This window comes from Centruroides sculpturatus, unplaced genomic scaffold (genome assembly GCF_000671375.1).
Source record: "Centruroides sculpturatus isolate CEXI.00-Female unplaced genomic scaffold, Cexi_2.0 scaffold24, whole genome shotgun sequence".
Taxonomy (NCBI): Eukaryota; Metazoa; Arthropoda; class Arachnida; order Scorpiones; family Buthidae; genus Centruroides; species Centruroides sculpturatus.
Genome location: NW_019384375.1, coordinates 639181 through 658719, shown reverse-complemented (window position 1 = coordinate 658719; position 19539 = coordinate 639181). Strand labels below are relative to the sequence as shown.

Genomic DNA, 19539 nt, shown 5'->3' with positions numbered 1-19539 from the left:
TATTCTCTTAGTGAGTATTATCTATTGTTTTAAGTGACAAACGAAAAAAACGATAACAACAAAGGCAATGTCCTATCAGAAATTATGAATTCCCAGATCGATTTACTTATCTAAGATAGTTTAAGCGATTTCTTAGCGCAACATCTAACTGGGTATTTATGGACAATATGCGGTCCTTACTAGGACTGCTGATAACGGAAGATGAAACTTGGTGTAAAGTTTAAAGATAAGCAGGAGAAGTAAAGATTGGGAGGGATAATGCGCGCGCGCATCTTGTGAACCAACCAACTCCTCAGCAGTAAGCAGACGGCGTTGGGCTGATGCGGAGTGAGTGGCTTGGCTCTCGTCCCTCCGTTTAAAAAGCGATTAATAATCAACAGCAAAATGTCACTTTTAAACATAACTATCCTTTTATACCTCATCATAACTGTATATAAATTAGGTAAGTAGTTTTTAAATTAATAATAGCAACAAGTGACATAAATTTAAAATTCACTTTTATGGAAACTTTTCAACTTCGTTTTTCTCTAGATGTTTGTTATAGTTATCAAGGTCCAAAGTTCGTGCGTGAACCCCCTAACAGAGTGGTTTTCCTTAATACAACGGGGACAATTATAAGTTGCTTAGTGAAAGGTAACCCAATGCCAACAGTAACTTGGATCAAAAGAGATGATACTTTGATTAGTGACTTACCTGGTTTAAGACATGTTAAACCCGAGGGATCGCTTGTATTTCCACCATTTCAAGCAGAGGATTATAGACAAGACGTACACGATACTGTATATAAATGTTTAGCAACTAGTTCTGTTGGAAAAATTGTGAGCAGGGAAGTTCAAGTGCGAGGAGGTGAGTATGAAAAAGTTTAGTAAATTTTTTCGTATATATTAAATAGATATTTTTAAGTAAACAATTTTTATTTCTACTTATGCATTAAATTAAGCAGTTTTTCTTATTTTCAAATAATAATGTATTTTCCATTAATCATTATAATATATACAGAAAGTAATTACTTTCGTGGTAAATGATGGGACTTTCAAAACACATAGATAAACAAGATAGAAATGATAGCGCTGTAAGTTATTGATGAATAAAGGATGTTGTCTTGTCTGCCCATTCTATGAGGGGGTGTAAGAACCTTTATCCTACAGTCGTGTTCGGAGCAGCAAGTTTATAGGCAACGCCCTACGTTTAGTTAATTTTCGCCAGACCAGGCCACTGGGCGGAAACCCAGAGGGTATTTGGTTGTCACGCAAGAACCAGTAGATGAGACTGCACATGACACTAAAATAAGAGTCCAATAACTTATAATTTAATACAAAAAATTGATAAAACCAATTTAAAGTAACAGTTTTGCATGTTTCGATGACTTCGAACTACATCAATTATAGGACATTTCAATTTTCAGATTATCGAAAAGGAAGAGATTTTAATATTAATTAAGGATATTTCCAATGTTATTAAAATATAGGTTAATGTAACGGAAACCGATTATTGAGTTGATATATTGATGAGTTAAACTGCAATTGTTAAGTTATCGATTAGTTTATTAATTAATCCATCTTTAACGTATATTTCAAATACGTTTATAGATTACTTTTCAAACATCCTGTTAATTAATCGCATCAGATTAGACATTAACTTTACTACTATATTTATTTAGTATTAAAGAAGTTTAAAAAGTTATTTCTATTTTAAATGCGAAGTAATTTCTAAAATAAACTTGATTAAATTTGCATACTTTTACAGAATACGAAATTAATTTTATTTATTTAAAAATTTAAAAAGGCTCAATTTATTTTTTCCTACTTTCAATATGCTAAGATGGTACAAGATAAAAATTTTGCGGTTTACTTAAAAAGCTGGCCTATTTTTAGATTTAATGCATTTAATCCATTATTCGAGAATATTTTTGCAAAGTTTTCCATGACAACAAAGTTGGTATCTTTAGAACAGCTAGCATAATAGCCCATTATTCAAACCTTGAGGAGCGAATGAAAGTGAATACATAACCACCAGTTGGATAGTGGTGGTAATCGAAGAGGCACGTTGTAATAGAGCAGGTGGTGCAGAGAAATCAATTCTGTATAACACACACGGCTTTTCCTTCCTTTAATGGCAGTTTAGGATGAACTTGTAGTACTCAGGCTTCCCACGGGAACGTCCATCCTGACCGTGATTGGATGTGTGCTACACAAAGTAGTGCGTTGCACTAGCTATATAGATTGAAGTGTCTAGTGCAATTTCCTTCTTAAATCAGGAAGGAAGAGCCTTTGATTAGTCCTTGCTTCCAAAGTAGTTAATTCGCTACATGTTCAAAGAAGGCATTGTAACAATAGTTCCAATCTGATCAGTAATTCAAAGCGAGTAATAGTTTTTCAAAGAGGATTAAGCCCATCAAAATTCGTTTCAGGTATTGAAGACTAGTAGCATCAGGACTACTGTTTATTGATTGCAAGAGACAGTGGATTCGGCCAGTTGTCTGCTTTTGAAAGATTCCATTGGGGCTATTGAAATCCCTAGAGACGTACGTCTAATACGAGTTTGATGTAACTGGATCGACCAGGTTTCGGCCTGCCCTTATAAACGGCTTTGTCAATACGGATTTCTTATCAGTGTTCCACTCGACTTGAGCTCCCAGGACTGCGAAGGTTGGACTTAAACTGGCAATTTCTTTTTCTATCCTTTGCAGCAAGCAATCACCGTAACCCCGCGCTGTTTTGGTCCTCTAATAAGGTCTTCTCTTTTAGTCCATTCTGGTTTTCCTCCAACAATCAGCTCTCAATATAGCGGTTGGATGTTACGGTTGCACTAACTCTATTACTTATAAGAAAAAGAAGAAAATAACAGGCAACTTTAGTTAGTTGAAACACAAAAACAGCATTTAGAGGAAGGTAAAAAGAAATTTCAAAGTTAAAAAGAATTCTAAAAAGAAAATTCTGCCCATCACTCCAACTCGGTTTTAATCAGACTCATTTTATCTTTGCCTTTTTCTTCGATGCACTGAAAGTGTTTATCGCGGTTTTCACGTAATCGAATTGCAAATAGGCAGTCTAGAACCCATTAACCGATAATGGATTGACATTATCTGTGTGGTGCAGGAAAGAAAAATGGCCAGTGGTGTTGCAAACGATGCATTTTCAAACTACTAGTACTACAATATCTTACTATTTTAACTTTTCTTCCTGGTTTTTCTTTTAACAGTTGTATTACAAGATTATCAAGCCCATGTATATGACGAATTTGTCATTCGTGGCAACACGGCAGTGTTAAAATGTCAAGTTCCGGCATTCGTAAAGGAGTTCATGGTCGTGTCTTCGTGGACACGTGAGGACGGTCTAGTTATTTTGCCACGATCTAATCCAGGTAAGTGCCTCAAGAAAACTTTTCTTAAGTAAAGAGCGCTAAAAATATCTGAAATGAAATGGGAAAAAATGAAGCCACATATCTCGAAAACGTTTCGAAAATGTGTTAAAGTCTTATAGGAGATTCGCGTGAACGAGTGGTTTGCGTGCATTTCTCCATTAAGAGCAAGCAGCTATCCAACAAAATACAACAGACTGAATCACGTGATGTACCTAGCAACAGATTAGTACATTCATCATCCACCTCTTCCCAGTTGACTGAATGGTTTCCGTTCTGGAATGAAGCTGGAAATAGAATTGGACATTTTTCTCGTTTTCGACAAAGCTGGTTGATTGTCCGTTCAGTTCTATTCGAGTGATTGGTGGGCATCCCCTGTGAGCCAAAACCTATCGAGTTGTTAGAGTACAAACAACATATATATGTGATTGTTACTTGGAGTTATGATTTTGGATGCTGTACTCCATCAAAATGTATTAAACGTCTCTAGGTTCAGCTTCATAAACGCAAGATACGATTTGTTTCTTTCAAACTAATTCCCGAGTTTATACTAAGACTAGATATAAATTTCAAGTATAAATGAAACTAAATAAAAGAAATTCAAATATTTATAATAAATGATTCGTTCAGTGCGACTTAATACTTAATTCGTTGCATTGTTTCAAAAAATCTTTCTTCATAAAATATTCATCGATTTTTTTTAAAAAATTAAATGCATTTTTAAAATGTATCTGACAAAATAATTACAGAAAAAGATTTTTAAAATAATTNATTCATATATATATATATATAAAATTGGTTTAAAAATTCAGTGCTGACATTTTCTTCGTATCTTATAAGGGAAAATTTTTAATTATACAATTAATCAATAAGGGTAATCCCCTCTTTCACTTCAACACAACTCAAGGGATTAAGACGAGCTTTACTTAGTTCGTTTTGAGGTCATTGTACTGTACTTCAAACTTTACTTAAATATATGACAGTAATTATTTATTTATTTTTGTTACAAATAGTTGATTTTTTCTACAAAATTATAGGATTTAGAACTCATTTATGATATTTGCAATTGGATAAATTAAAAAGAAGGAAAGAGAGGAGGGGAAAAAAACAGAAAATTTTACTTCGAATTTTAATTCAAAACAAATATTTGAAAAAAAATTAAAAATTGTTTATTTTTCTTAAATGTTAATGCAATTTGGTATAATATTAATTGAAAATGTTATTTAAAAAATTTAAACTTTAAAGTAATAAAAAAATTTAACAAGGATAATGTAATTTTTAAAATGTACAAATGTTTGTACATTTAAAAATATATTTTCGGTACAAAATCGCTTTTAGTTAGTTAATTAAAATTTTAAATATCTTTATATAATACTGTATTATTTAAGATTAGTTGTATAGCGTTTAAATAGGAAGCGGAAAATACTAGATTAAAATTATATTTGTCAATAATTCTTTTGTAAAATGAACTATTAAATTAGTCCCACTGAGAGTTTTATGTAATCCTTAGAATAATATGAAAGGTTCTTTAGTTTTATTTACATCTCTGAAGAATTTTATATTAATTTAAAACTAATAATGTTATGGATTATTAAAAGTGTTTAATAAAATTCGGTTTATCGATAGATTCAAATGAATTTAACTTTAAAAAATTAATAATAACAACACTCTCATATAATAAGATGTATGGAGAAAGTCAACTCTAATTTAGAAATATCTTTCTAAATTTCTATCTTACTAGTAGATATTATGGATAAAAACATTCAAGAAATGTTGACCTTTTATTATGCAATTTCATAAAAAATTGATTGAAAAATATGTGGAACGTATATAAGATTTGAGAAAAAGAACTCGAAGCAAACTTGGATTAGAATGATAAACTTGGAAAAGTATCGATGTTGGAATTAAAAACGTAAGAATGTTATCTATAGCCGAATCACATTAATCCAATTCTCTATTGTGGAGGATAACTTGATGCCTAAAGCTATAAAGGCTTTTTTCTTCTATAAAAAAAGAAGGAAGTAAAGATAGAAGGGAGGTGAAATATGGTTCGAGAATATCCTTTTAGGTTGCTGCTTACGACACGCAAGAAGGATGGTATAAGCGTTATAAACTTATATATTTTGAGGACATAGTGCTTTATATTTTTATTAAGTGACTTATTATCGACTTTATGTTTTCTATACAAAGAAAAACATAAATTGAATCAAGAAATCGAATTAGTAATAAATATTTTGTAATAATTATTTACATGTTTATAATTTCTATATAAATTTCCATTACTTCGATTATTATTGTTGGATATTATGTAGAAACGTTGATGCATTCGCTACTAATTAACGTAAATTTTTATTTTCGTAAATAAAAAGTACATATGTAAATAATTAGTTTAAATTAGTGTTGCCTTTAAATTCGATTTGTCCACAAAATTTGCTAATCACTGTTGTTGTGTGCATTAATTAACTGAAATTAGAGTTTAGACTGTGCATTAACTAGTTACTGAAAATATACTAAGAAATAAATTACTCTTAAAGATGAACTTTGTATTAAAAGTAAAATAAATATTCGACGGTGTTTATCATGTTCTTAGTCATTTAATTGTTTAAATATTCTATTTTCATATGTATTTTTGAATTTTTCTCTTTTAAACTATATTAAAATCACTATAAACTTTCGTGTAATTCATTTTACAAAGTACTCTTACATCAAAAGCTTGATTTCTTCGTGATATGATTGAAGAATTTTAAAAGGATTTCTGTAACGTCATTAATCTTTATCGAACAATATCCTATTAAATATTGGAATAAAGGAACTTTCATCATCATATGTGATGCGAATTGACTCTGTTAAGTATTCAATATTTAAATAAGAAATAAATGTTAAATTTTCTTGAAATATTGCATAAGCCATTCATTTTCTTTATCTGAATAAAACTGAGTAAGATGAATTAAAAAAGTATTGAATTTTTCTTAAACTGCTTAGAGAGTAATATGCTTGATTAAGTTTACAAACTTTTTAATTAATTATTTTTTTTTACTTTAGAGCAAATATTTATATTGCATAAAAACTTTCTTTATATTGCAATGTATCCTTAAAAGTTAGATTTTTGAAATAAAAAATCGTTTTTAACGTAATTTTTAGTATTCTAGACATACTTAAATTTAAAATATGAATTTAAATTGAGTAAATAATAACAGTCATTTCTAAATAATAATTTGACACTAAGAAATTTTTTTTGCAGTTTGATGTATTTAATCATTACATAAATGTGTTCTTAATCCTACATTAATTACAATTAATTTAGGATTAAAAACACTTTTATTAGCCTCTAGATAATGCATTACATCTTTATTAATTAGCATTTCTATGTATGAGTCATTCAAGAATAATTACAATAATTTTTATTATAATATAAAGATATTATATTAAATAAATAAAATTTCTTGTTTGAATGTATATATACATTTAAATATAAAAATATAAGAAGCATTTATTGAACAAACATTCAATAATATCAAATGTATAGTTTATTACTAGTCACTGTATATAAGTATATTGTAATATAGTGTAAAATATTGAATACAATATCATGAAAATATTTTTTATTTGCTAAATACAATTTTTAACTATAGTGTTTTATATTAAATAACACTTAAAACATTTTATTAAATTTATTTTAATATAAAAGATTAAATTGGAACTCAATAATCACGTCTTTGCAAATATTGAATTATATAATATATACTGGTAAAGTTTTCAAATGTTTTTCTGTTTTGTCAACATTTAATATTTCTTTTTAATAATCGACTATTAAAGAAATAATAAAATTATTACATTAAAGATTAACAAAAACTAAATAAATTATAGATAAGTCTAGTTGTTGTTGATGAAACAATAGTTTTAGTTTATGACGATCGTTTATTTTTCTAAAATTATTTGTTTTTTTATGGCACTTTTATTATTTTCAACTTATAAAATATTAAAAACCCAAACATTTTTATGTCTAATTGTTAGTTTAAATTATGATACAATATAAATCTTTCGAATTAATTCTTCCTTCTTCTGATAAAGAACTCTTCGTTTTATATACATTAATTCAATAAAGTAATGGACGAGATAGTGATAAATTCTCTTTATTTATAAAAGATCAATAAAAGTATTGCATATTTATTATTTATAACAAATTTCAATATCTGAGTTTTGTTACAGATAGGATTATTAAAGGATATGTAGAAAAATATTAAAAGACAAAGCGTAATTACATGACTGTATGGAAAAAGACAGATGTTTGTTCTTCTTTTTAATATTATTTTATTGCCTACTTTAAACCAATTTTAACAGTTTTCATTCCTTTTCTTTAATGAAATATTTTACATTTCCGTTTTTTTTTTCTAATTTTTACAATAATTTAAATCTTTTATGTTTTAATAGATAGATTTACATCTTCTCTTCTTCCGTTTAAATATCGCATTTATGAATTCATTATTTCTTTTTTATAAAATATAATTTAAATAAATTTTACCTTTAGTTTAAGTAAGCTACATTATTAATACTACAAAATTCTATTAGAATTATAAATTATTCGTCTTCTCTTCTTTCTACACTAAACGTTTGATCAAATTCAGTCTGAGAATTAATTCAGAAATTTATGAAAATACTTTTAAAACTGAATATTAATTATGATTAAATTTTAAATTTCATAATAAGATTTGTGAATTTTAAATAAATTTCTGTTTAATCGTTTCGTTTCGTATCACTGAGGTTTTAAAGTACTTAAATATTAAAATTTTATAATTATATATATATTCTGTATATATAGAGTGGAAAAAGGAAAATAACATTTAAAATTTGTAAAGTTAATAATTATCTTTTAAATGAACTTAGAATTTTATTTAAAACGTTTTCAAAATACCTGTTTGATTGTAATTCTTTCTGACTTTTTTATATGTAAGCCTACTAAATCTGAACTTTTCAATAATCCAAACAATCTTGTGCAATTAATTCAGATTAGCAAGAGTGCATTGTACACGTATAATAAAACATTAAAATATTGCTTTTTAAAAAATATATTTTATTTGATATTCTAACTTAATTACAGATATTTTCTAATTCTTTAGATGAATCCCAAAACTTCTTTTAATTTAATAAATTTCGGTAAAAATTTAATAAATTTAGAGAATATTTTAAGTAATTATTCTTTATCTTTTAATTAATACGAAAATTGTTTTATGTACTTTTACAATATAAAACTAGGAAGATAATTTTATTATATTTGGATACCTCCAAATGTTTCTTCTTTGTAATTCATTTTACAAAGTACTCTTACATCAAANTTAAAGAAATAATAAAATTATTACATTAAAGATTAACAAAAACTAAATAAATTATAGATAAGTCTAGTTGTTGTTGATGAAACAATAGTTTTAGTTTATGACGATCGTTTATTTTTCTAAAATTATTTGTTTTTTTATGGCACTTTTATTATTTTCAACTTATAAAATATTAAAAACCCAAACATTTTTATGTCTAATTGTTTGTTTAAATTATGATACAATATAAATCTTTCGAATTAATTCTTCCTTCTTCTGATAAAGAACTCTTCGTTTTATATACATTAATTCAATAAAGTAATGGACGAGATAGTGATAAATTCTCTTTATTTATAAAAGATCAATAAAAGTATTGCATATTTATTATTTATAACAAATTTCAATATCTGAGTTTTGTTACAGATAGGATTATTAAAGGATATGTAGAAAAATATTAAAAGACAAAGCGTAATTACATGACTGTATGGAAAAAGACAGATGTTTGTTCTTCTTTTTAATATTATTTTATTGCCTACTTTAAACCAATTTTAACAGTTTTCATTCCTTTTCTTTAATGAAATATTTTACATTTCCGTTTTTTTTTTCTAATTTTTACAATAATTTAAATCTTTTATGTTTTAATAGATAGATTTACATCTTCTCTTCTTCCGTTTAAATATCGCATTTATGAATTCATTATTTCTTTTTTATAAAATATAATTTAAATAAATTTTACCTTTAGTTTAAGTAAGCTACATTATTAATACTACAAAATTCTATTAGAATTATAAATTATTCGTCTTCTCTTCTTTCTACACTAAACGTTTGATCAAATTCAGTCTGAGAATTAATTCAGAAATTTATGAAAATACTTTTAAAACTGAATATTAATTATGATTAAATTTTAAATTTCATAATAAGATTTGTGAATTTTAAATAAATTTCTGTTTAATCGTTTCGTTTCGTATCACTGAGGTTTTAAAGTACTTAAATATTAAAATTTTATAATTATATATATATTCTGTATATATAGAGTGGAAAAAGGAAAATAACATTTAAAATTTGTAAAGTTAATAATTATCTTTTAAATGAACTTAGAATTTTATTTAAAACGTTTTCAAAATACCTGTTTGATTGTAATTCTTTCTGACTTTTTTATATGTAAGCCTACTAAATCTGAACTTTTCAATAATCCAAACAATCTTGTGCAATTAATTCAGATTAGCAAGAGTGCATTGTACACGTATAATAAAACATTAAAATATTGCTTTTTAAAAAATATATTTTATTTGATATTCTAACTTAATTACAGATATTTTCTAATTCTTTAGATGAATCCCAAAACTTCTTTTAATTTAATAAATTTCGGTAAAAATTTAATAAATTTAGAGAATATTTTAAGTAATTATTCTTTATCTTTTAATTAATACGAAAATTGTTTTATGTACTTTTACAATATAAAACTAGGAAGATAATTTTATTATATTTGGATACCTCCAAATGTTTCTTCTTTATTCCTTTAATAATTTATTAGATGCCATGGAAATACAAATATTGGCACAAGATATCTTTATATTACGGAATTAACTTAATTAATTTTTAGTAATGTTATTAAGTAGTAGTTATAGTCATTTATTATATTTATAAATAACCTCAACAAAGGACTTTACTTATATTGACACTTGTATTTTTAGAAAATTCAGTTATTTCTTAATTTTCTATTTAAAAACTAATTTGTTTATTTAAATTTATTAATTTATATTTATTTAAAGTACATAAATTCAGATATTATATAAAAATATAACGCTGTAAAAAATCTTTTATATTGTGATATCTGTTAAACGATATCAAGTAATTATATTTCAATAAAAAATTAAATACATCTTAAAATTTTAATAAATTATCAAGATATTCGATATCGAAAATTATTATTAATAATAAATATTATTTAAATATCGCTTATAAGTAAGTATTAATATTGAATTGAGCTTGTAGTTAAGATGATTCTGATTGGATTGAAGGGATGTTGAAGGCTTATCAACACATGGTGGTATGTGAAAAGATGTATGGTTAATAAGTTAATACAAATACGCTTAAAATAAGTTTAATAATGGAAAAAATTCGTTTCCTTTAAAAATTTTTTGTCAAGCGATTGAAGTGTTGCTGTTGTATCTAGGGTAAACAGTGTTATGCCGGTTCAATAGAAACGGTGGAAATGATTGAAATTTGGATCCATTGGGAAAAACTCTAAAGTATTTGAACCTTTTGACATTTGTCAAAGTTAAAAGAAAAACAAATATTTCGGCTGAATCACTCCTGTAGAATAGTTGAAAACAGAATAAGGAAGCAATAAGCATTGTTTAAATGGAAGAAAGTGAAGTGGTTATGAACTAACTGGAAAGATAATAGCTAATGCTAATAGATATAATAAATTTGTGTATAAACAATAAATAAAAGTAAATATAATTTGTTTTTTTCACACACCATAGTTGCATGATTTTATTCGAATTGTCATGTCTTCAACTTATAGTAAGTCGAATATAAGAGATAAATAGAACATTAAAAAGCGTATATTACAATAATAATGAAAAAGTTATTAATCTGTAGTTTTTTAAAATTATTGATTAATCACATTACAGATAATTTTTGTGTTAAAGTAACGTATATGTTAAAAAAAAGTAGTCACAAAAAATTAGACAAATGATTGTGCTTTCCTTTAACAAAACCCATCAGTTGCTGGCGTCGATCGTTGAGTAGAAGAATAGGATAAAAGAGAAATCGAACTCGATTCAAAGCTAAAGTATAGTGTTCTCATCTGGTACAATTCAAATGTAGCATTGGTATTATATTCTATTCAAGAAGTTAGACTGGAAAATTGAAATTTAATATATAAATTGATTTCATGTAATTTTAATAAATTAAATGTATATACGCATATTTTGTGAAGATCACACACACACACACACATGTATATATATACAATTATATAATTTAATATAATTTTATAAGAAGTGGGATCATTTTGTTCCATGTACAGTGCAACAAAATTTCACAAATTTTTTCGAGTAAAAATGTGATATCATTTTCCTATCGAGAAAAAATTCTGTAGCAAAATAGCATTTCTTAATCTAAGATATAACAGAAACTTTTACGAAGAAGAAAATTATTGTATCGATATAAATGTAAATTGGACAATTTATTTAATGTTTAAGAATTTTATGCTACATTATAATTGTTAAAAATGGCTACGTCTATATTACTATTAATGAATTTTCTTGATACATATATTTAATAAATTTCGTGCATAATTTGTTTAAAATAGTTATAATACATTTAATTTTAGCAAGGAAAATTAATTTTTAATTCGAAAATTTAAATTACTAACATTTTAAATTTTACTCGCAATCACAACTTTAATATTTATGAAACATTTAATTTTAGAAATGAATTTACTATATTTGAAGAAATTTCTAAGATTTCTTTCTAACATTTACTGTATTAAACACGTATATACTGTAGTTTCTGATAATTTTATAGTAATAATATGCTTACTGTATCTGTTATGAATAATTTAAATACTTTGTTTATTCATGCTTAATCGTAGTATCGATGTAAGAAATGTCACTTGCATTCTACTCATTTTTACAGTATAATTAATTCTGTTTTTAATCGATTTTAAATAATTATGAATCATTAATCTCACTATGTACAGAAAATATGTATGTAGTCTTTGTTATCAAATTTCTGTAATATTTCTAAAGTAGCATATTTTCCTAACATTAAAAACTGCAAAACTTTAAATTCAGAAAGATGTAATATTAATGTAAAGTTAATTATTCTACTTATTGTACATGGCAAATGATAAATTAAATAAGTTCATGAGTTTCTAGTTTATAAATACAGTAAAACCTGTGTAAACTGGACTCACACTGTGCAGAATATTTATATATTAATTTTGTTTATTTATTTATATTTATGTATTTATTAAAAAATACTCTATATTAAAAATAAAAAGAGAATCTTTATGATATAATTAAGCACATATATCTAAATTTTGCTCTCTTTTTCTCTTGCAATTTTTACTTTTCTTAAATAATTAATAGTGTATTCTGCTTCATGAAATGTGTTCTTTACATTACTATTAAAGTTTTTTTCCATTAAAATAAACACAATTATCTAAATGATGTTTACGGAAAGACATTTTACCATTATTTTCACTTGGAAACAAATAAAAAAGATAATAAATATTATATCTGTATGAATTTTAATTATGATCTAAAAATATCTCTGAACTTTTTCAGGAATGTTGACATCTGATATTCATTTTTTCAGTTGTGTTCTTCTTGCTTACTTTATTATTTAAAATAAAAATCTTGTTTATTGTAAGTTTGTTTTAGGAATATGTAATGTTTAATATTTTTATTTGTATTTATATATTAATATATATACATGCACATATCATCATATACGAGGTATATATGGATATATATATATATATNAGAATAATCCAACAACGGAAAATTCCAATTTATTATAGTACTTACTGCGTAGTTTAACTTTTATAATAATTTTTAAAATTATTTACATAATTTGTATCCTATTAAAATATAATATAAAAAGTAATTACTATCTAGTTTAACATGAAAATTTTTCAATTATTATTTTTATAATTAAAAGTTTTTTTTAAAATAAGTACTCATTACAAGTCAGTGTATCTTTACAACTTATTGAATTTTTTAGTAGTAAGCAAATTAAAAATTTTCTAGATTAAAATTTGCGTATAAAACTATTAAAATTTTCTTTTAATATTCATTATGAATTTATTGTGTAATGAACTGATAAGTACTTTTTAATTAGGATTTATTCTCAAGTACAAAATGCTATAAAATTTGAATTATTTTATATCTCGAAATTATTCAATTAATTCTTCATTTACAGTTACTTCTAGTTTATTTAAATGTCAACACTTTTTATTTACTTAATGCTTTTATAGAAATTTATTTTTTAAAATATATTCTTCTTTATATAATAAATTTTTCAAAAAGTACATAATTTGCACTATATGTATATTTTTAAAATTAAAGATGTAGTAATTGATTTAAAAAATTTTAAATTAAATACGCTAATCGAATAATTTAATACTTTTGTTACAAATGTTGTAAATTTGATATATTGATAACTTATTAAAAGTTTAATGTTAGATATTTTAGTTGATTTCTGATTTTTTTTACTGTATTTTATAATTCGTTGCCTTAAAATTCATTTAAAAAAAAGATACATTTTAGAAATGAATACAATTTACTGGTGATGAGAGTTTAATAAATTTCTACTCTGCTAAATGTCTTTTGGCTATATAAAAATTACATACGTAAATCAATAGGCATCATTCACTCTTAGAAAGCTAAAGGCTATAAAAAATGCATTATGATTTTTTTTAAATCGATAATTTGTAAATTTTAATGCGAGAAACATTAACATTAGTTATACAAAAACTGATATTTACTTTAATATAGAAACTGAATATCGCAAAAGTATAATAAAGATAGGAATTGATTGATTCCTTATTATGCAATTACTGTTAGATTTCTGATGGTAAAATTATCCTCAAGTGCAGATACGTTCGAGCGAAGAGGTGCTTATACATTATGTATAATGAGTATTCGGTCGTTGCAACGAATATATATGTATATATATATTTATATATATATTGTTATGGAAGAATAAAGATAATATACGTATATTTATTCAGCTCTAAAAAATGAACATGATAAAATTGATCTGATTGCACTGACGTATGAAAAAGTATGGTATGTTTTCAGAAAGAATTCATAAAAATCGATCTGCTTAGCATAGACGCTTATATTAACACATTATTTCTGTCTTCGTCAATCAAATCTGATTTTTGGTAAAATAAAATCATAAATTTAGACCATAACTTCCTGTAGAATTATTTAAAATGCGTATGTTTTCATAATTGTTAAATCTCTTATATTACCAAAATCTTAAAAATTCTTAAACAAATATTTAAAAAAAAGAAATAGTCTATTTATATTTTTAAACTGATTAAAAATTAATTGTAAAAATAAAAGTTTTAAAATTTAAACTGTAAGAAACTACTTGTTTACATTGTTGAAATGTTATACTATTTATTTTAAACAGAATTTAAATTATTTTAACTCGAAGCTGTTAGCTTAAAAACTATTTTTCATTTCGAAATTTACAATATTTGTATAGTATAATCTAAAAAATTCTGAAAGGATACAAAATGTATAAAGCATGTAAAAAATAAAAATGTATATTTTATATCTAGTTTCGATTACATTGAAGTCAATAAGTATATATACTTTCTTTTGTACAATAACCATTTCGTTGCATATCCATCAAATCAACATATCTGTTATGTCTGTTTCTTGTTTCAAAGACAATCCCCTTGTAAATTTCTACATAAAATGTACACATAAAGAATTTCGATGGATCATGCAAAACACAATTTCAAATTAAGTTTTACAATTTTTTTTAGTATCGAATAACGAGAAAAAAGTTATGCGGCGACACAATTATATAAGTTTTTAAAATAATTTCTAAGATCCGTGAATATTTTCTTAATTACATAGTACAAATGTAATTTTATTTTATAATTGTTGAATAATTAACTGTTATACATAATTTATAAGTATATCGCAGCTATAATTTTCGATATCCTATAGTGAAAAGAATAAATAAAAATGCAACATTTATCTGTTTGTAATTATAATTTTATCAATTGTAAATATGTGTTAATTGCTTTATTCAAAAAGTATTATAAATTTGTTATAATTATAATAAATGTAACTAATATTTAATCTATTTTATTAATAGTTAAAATATATTTTTAAAACCACTGAATTATTACGAACTTTCATATTTAAAAATGTTTTCATTATTTTTAATTTTTCTTTATACTTTTATATTAGAAACACTAAATTCCGTTTTACAGTAAATATAGTAATGTATTTTCTTTTTAGATTATTTAATGATATTTTTAATGAATTTCTAAAAATTTGTTTGTCAGTTTGTCGATTCACTTGAAAGAAATCTAGCTGAGTAGTACTGTACGTTATGCTGAGGTAAACGAATACACTAGATAAATAAATGCATGAATATTTAAATTTATTTTGATAAGACGTTAAATAAACAGTTGATACAGGGAAAAATATACATAGAAGTGCAATTTTTCTAAATTATTTATAAAACAAATAAATTTGAAATTTAAAATTTATTAATTTGATTCGGTATTGTTAGAGAATTTTATATATATACGAGCTAATAATTGGCATTTTCTATATAAAGTAACTTCGTTATTTACTAAACTATAAAAATTTTTTACTCAAAATACACTCGCGTAAGTTATAAATGAACATATATGAAATTAATAATTTCAAATTGATTTGCAATTTCTTACTAAAAGTTAATTCATGGAAAATGTTCTAAATATGAAATGTTTAGAACTGATATGATACTAAATGTTCTACTTTTAGTAGGTTATCTACGAGTATCTATGTTTGCTTACATTTCAATTTATGAATTAATTTCATTAATGTTTTTCGAAAATTAATTATTTAACATTTGGATAGCATCTAACTTATGATTTTATTCAAAATATAAATTTATTTATAAAATATTTAAGCATGTTTTTTTTAAATGTAAATATATTGACTAGAATTTTACGTGTTAACATTATTTTAATATAGTTTTGATAACTTGATTAACTTTTAGTTCATAATATTTTAAAATCAATCAAATTTTAATTTTAAGAATTTAAAAATTAAAAAAAAATTAAGTATTTTTAAAAATAATAATTCTGTATTTGCATAGCAACCAGTTCGATTGTAACGGAGTAAGTTATATTATTCACACAATTGTTTCTGTTTTAATTAAAAAAGATTAATTAAGCTGATCTTTTTGTCTACAAAAATAATTTTAATTATTTAATTTTGAGAATTTTCTAAACTTAAGTTTAGATTTAATTTTATAAAAATCGTTTCCTCAATTGTAAATTAAACGTAAATTAAATTATATTTCAGTTAGTTGATAACATTTATCATTATTCGGAATTCCTTCTACTTTTCAATTCCGAAGAGAATTGTTTAAGGAAAAAAATAACAATGTCTTAATAATTGATCTTCTTAACGTTAACCGATCAGCAGTTAAAATAAAATTCTAATTAGAAAATTGCATTTTTATATTGTGACAATGCAAAATTACAAATTTAACAATTCAGTTGACTAGTAATATATTTATTCGAAAACTGTATAAATACAATTTTATTTTTTTCAAATATTTAATTAATATTAATCTAAACTGTAAAGGTTTACAGTTTAGATTAGGTTAGAAAACCTAGAACAGAAAACCTAAAGGTGATCTAAATTAGCTCAAAAGTACCTGCTACAATAAATTCAAATTGTATATTGGTAATCTGGTGTAAAATCTTCAAAATTCAGTCGATTCCTCACGTTTAATTTTCATTTTCGAATTAGAAATTACTTGAATTTTTTAATAAAAGAATGTTAGAGCTATTTTCATTTCCAAAAGACAACATACTACAGAAAGATAATAGATCATTGGCGTGTATTTTTTAGTGATATGTGACTGGAATAAAATTTCTTTAACTGAATGTTAAATTGGATTGTAAATATTTGAAAAACTATCCATTAGAATGAAGGACATTAAATGTAATCAGTAAGCATTAGATCTTCATTTAAGTAGCCAAGACACAAAGACAGAGATAAACTTTAGAATGCGTTAACAATTTTGCTAGTAAATGGATGAATGAGAATGCATAAAGCAATATCGAGTATTTGATAGGCTCATTGACTTTTGTTTAAATGATAATAGCTCCAATTATAGAAGGAATTCTGACTTTGAATTTAACAATATTTCTGTGAAAAGCAACTTATCAATGAGTGTTCTAGAATCGAGTTCTGGTTTATAGAAGCGTGATCGTGTTATATATATATAACGCCAGTTTGAAATATCATGAGAGTAAAGTTAGAAGAGGTGCACTTGATGTGAAGTATACATAGGCTTACATAGAAAGATCTTTTGAAAGAAGTTGGATGGAGTAAAAGATGGTGTGAGTTGTATATCTATGAAGAATATGAAGGTAAAGGAATAAGTGAATATATCTGAAAAAAATGACGACGATAGGAATGTCAGCTTTTTATGACTGCGAGTATATTTAATGGGAATGACTGGATGTTAAGAATGATAGGTAATCAAATGCATGATCAGTTATATCGGGTTGTATAGATACTTTATATAATTGTAATTGATATTTCTTGTTTTTCATATTGAGACTTCAACTATTATTTACATCATGAAGTGAAATTTTAAACTTTTTAGGTATAATGAAGAAACCTGAGTACGAATTATTGATGTTGCATGTCTTGTATATTAATACACGTTTGAATTTATGAAAAACTTTTCCAAACTTTTAAATTTTTATTAACATTTTATCATTATGTATAGTTTAGTTGAAATTTTAATTTGATACTTTCCTATTCTAGAATCTGTACGGCATAAATCTTGAACTTGTCATGTGTGATTTTATGAAGACAGGTTCAGAAATTTTGTATATCAAATTCACTTTAATTAAATATTACTTTAAATTGTTTTTGCCTTTTCATACACCTATGTAATTTAGTATAATACAGTATCCCCTCGTTATATCGCGGATGTGGATATATCGCGCTTTTTTTTGGTTACCCAAATTTTAAAAGCACTTGAGTCAATAAATTTTAAATTGTCAATTGACATTGTATTTCTTCTTGCAACATGTAATTCGATATTTTATTCCTACTATTATCCTTGAAATTACCACTGCAGATAAAACAATAAATTCGTCAAGATCTATATAAGCAAAACAGGTGGACAGATGAATTATCATTTTCCTTTCGATATTAAAAGTTGTTTATGTATTGGTTTTAAGCACTGTCTCCTCATTTATAAGTTTCTGTGAATTCGAAATTTCACACTTTTATATGAATTGACGCAATACCGTCAATTCACATAAAAGTGTGAAATTTTGAATTTATCGCGTAATGTATAAGGAAATGATTTCTTTAGTTTTGAACGAAAAGATCTAAAATTTTTATACAGTAGTAACTTTATTTTGCTTTTTACAGAATTTTACTCCGGAATTTTATAAGTTCTATTATATATTCAATATATATATTTTTGAATTTTCAATTACCGCTTTATAATTTTTATTGAAAAATATAAACTACACGAATTTTTAATAAGCGATTTATTATGTAATATAATACTGTATAATAAAATTGCAACTGATATTTTTTATATCAGTATTTGTTTTTAAATAACATTGTTAAAGAAATAATAATGCTAAATGGACGTTCGTAGTATCGATGTTTACGTAAACGTCAATTAATGAGATATAACCACGAATAAAATTCAGTATTGCAAAACTAAGCTTATTTTATATCAAACACTTGCTGAAGAAAGAATAGAGAATAGAGATTTTTCATAGCATATATAATCTGTTTAGTAAAAGCCCAGAATTTTTAGTACTCAGTTATATCGCGCTTTTTCTTTGTCTCCCGACAAGTGCGATATAACGAGAGGCTACTGTACTTATATAATATATAATAATTGTGTTTCATATGGTTACAGATTATATTGACATATTTCGTAATGAGTTTCAATAATTATATATGGTAAATAAATCTGCAAAAACAAAAATTCTTAATTATCAGTTCGCAAGAAAGATATTTATGAAATTATGGGTTTGCGGGAATGATTTTAGTATTATAGATATACCATGTAGGTATAAAAATGTATTATCGATTAAAATTTTAAATATAAGTGGCGCCGA

The 19539-nt window shown here is 24.7% G+C and overlaps 1 protein-coding gene across 1 annotated transcript in view; it reads left to right on the top strand.

Moving 5' to 3' along the window:
- Positions 1-300: 300 nt before the first annotated feature.
- Positions 301-19539, top strand: part of LOC111616820 (Down syndrome cell adhesion molecule-like protein Dscam2) — a 133605-nt gene continuing 114366 nt past the window's right edge. Inside the window, exons 1-3 of the mRNA XM_023358180.1 lie at positions 301-442; positions 532-846; positions 3202-3363. Of these exons, the coding sequence (XP_023213948.1) occupies positions 385-442; positions 532-846; positions 3202-3363 (535 nt within the window). The 5' untranslated portion in view covers positions 301-384. The remainder of the gene's footprint in view (positions 443-531; positions 847-3201; positions 3364-19539) is intronic.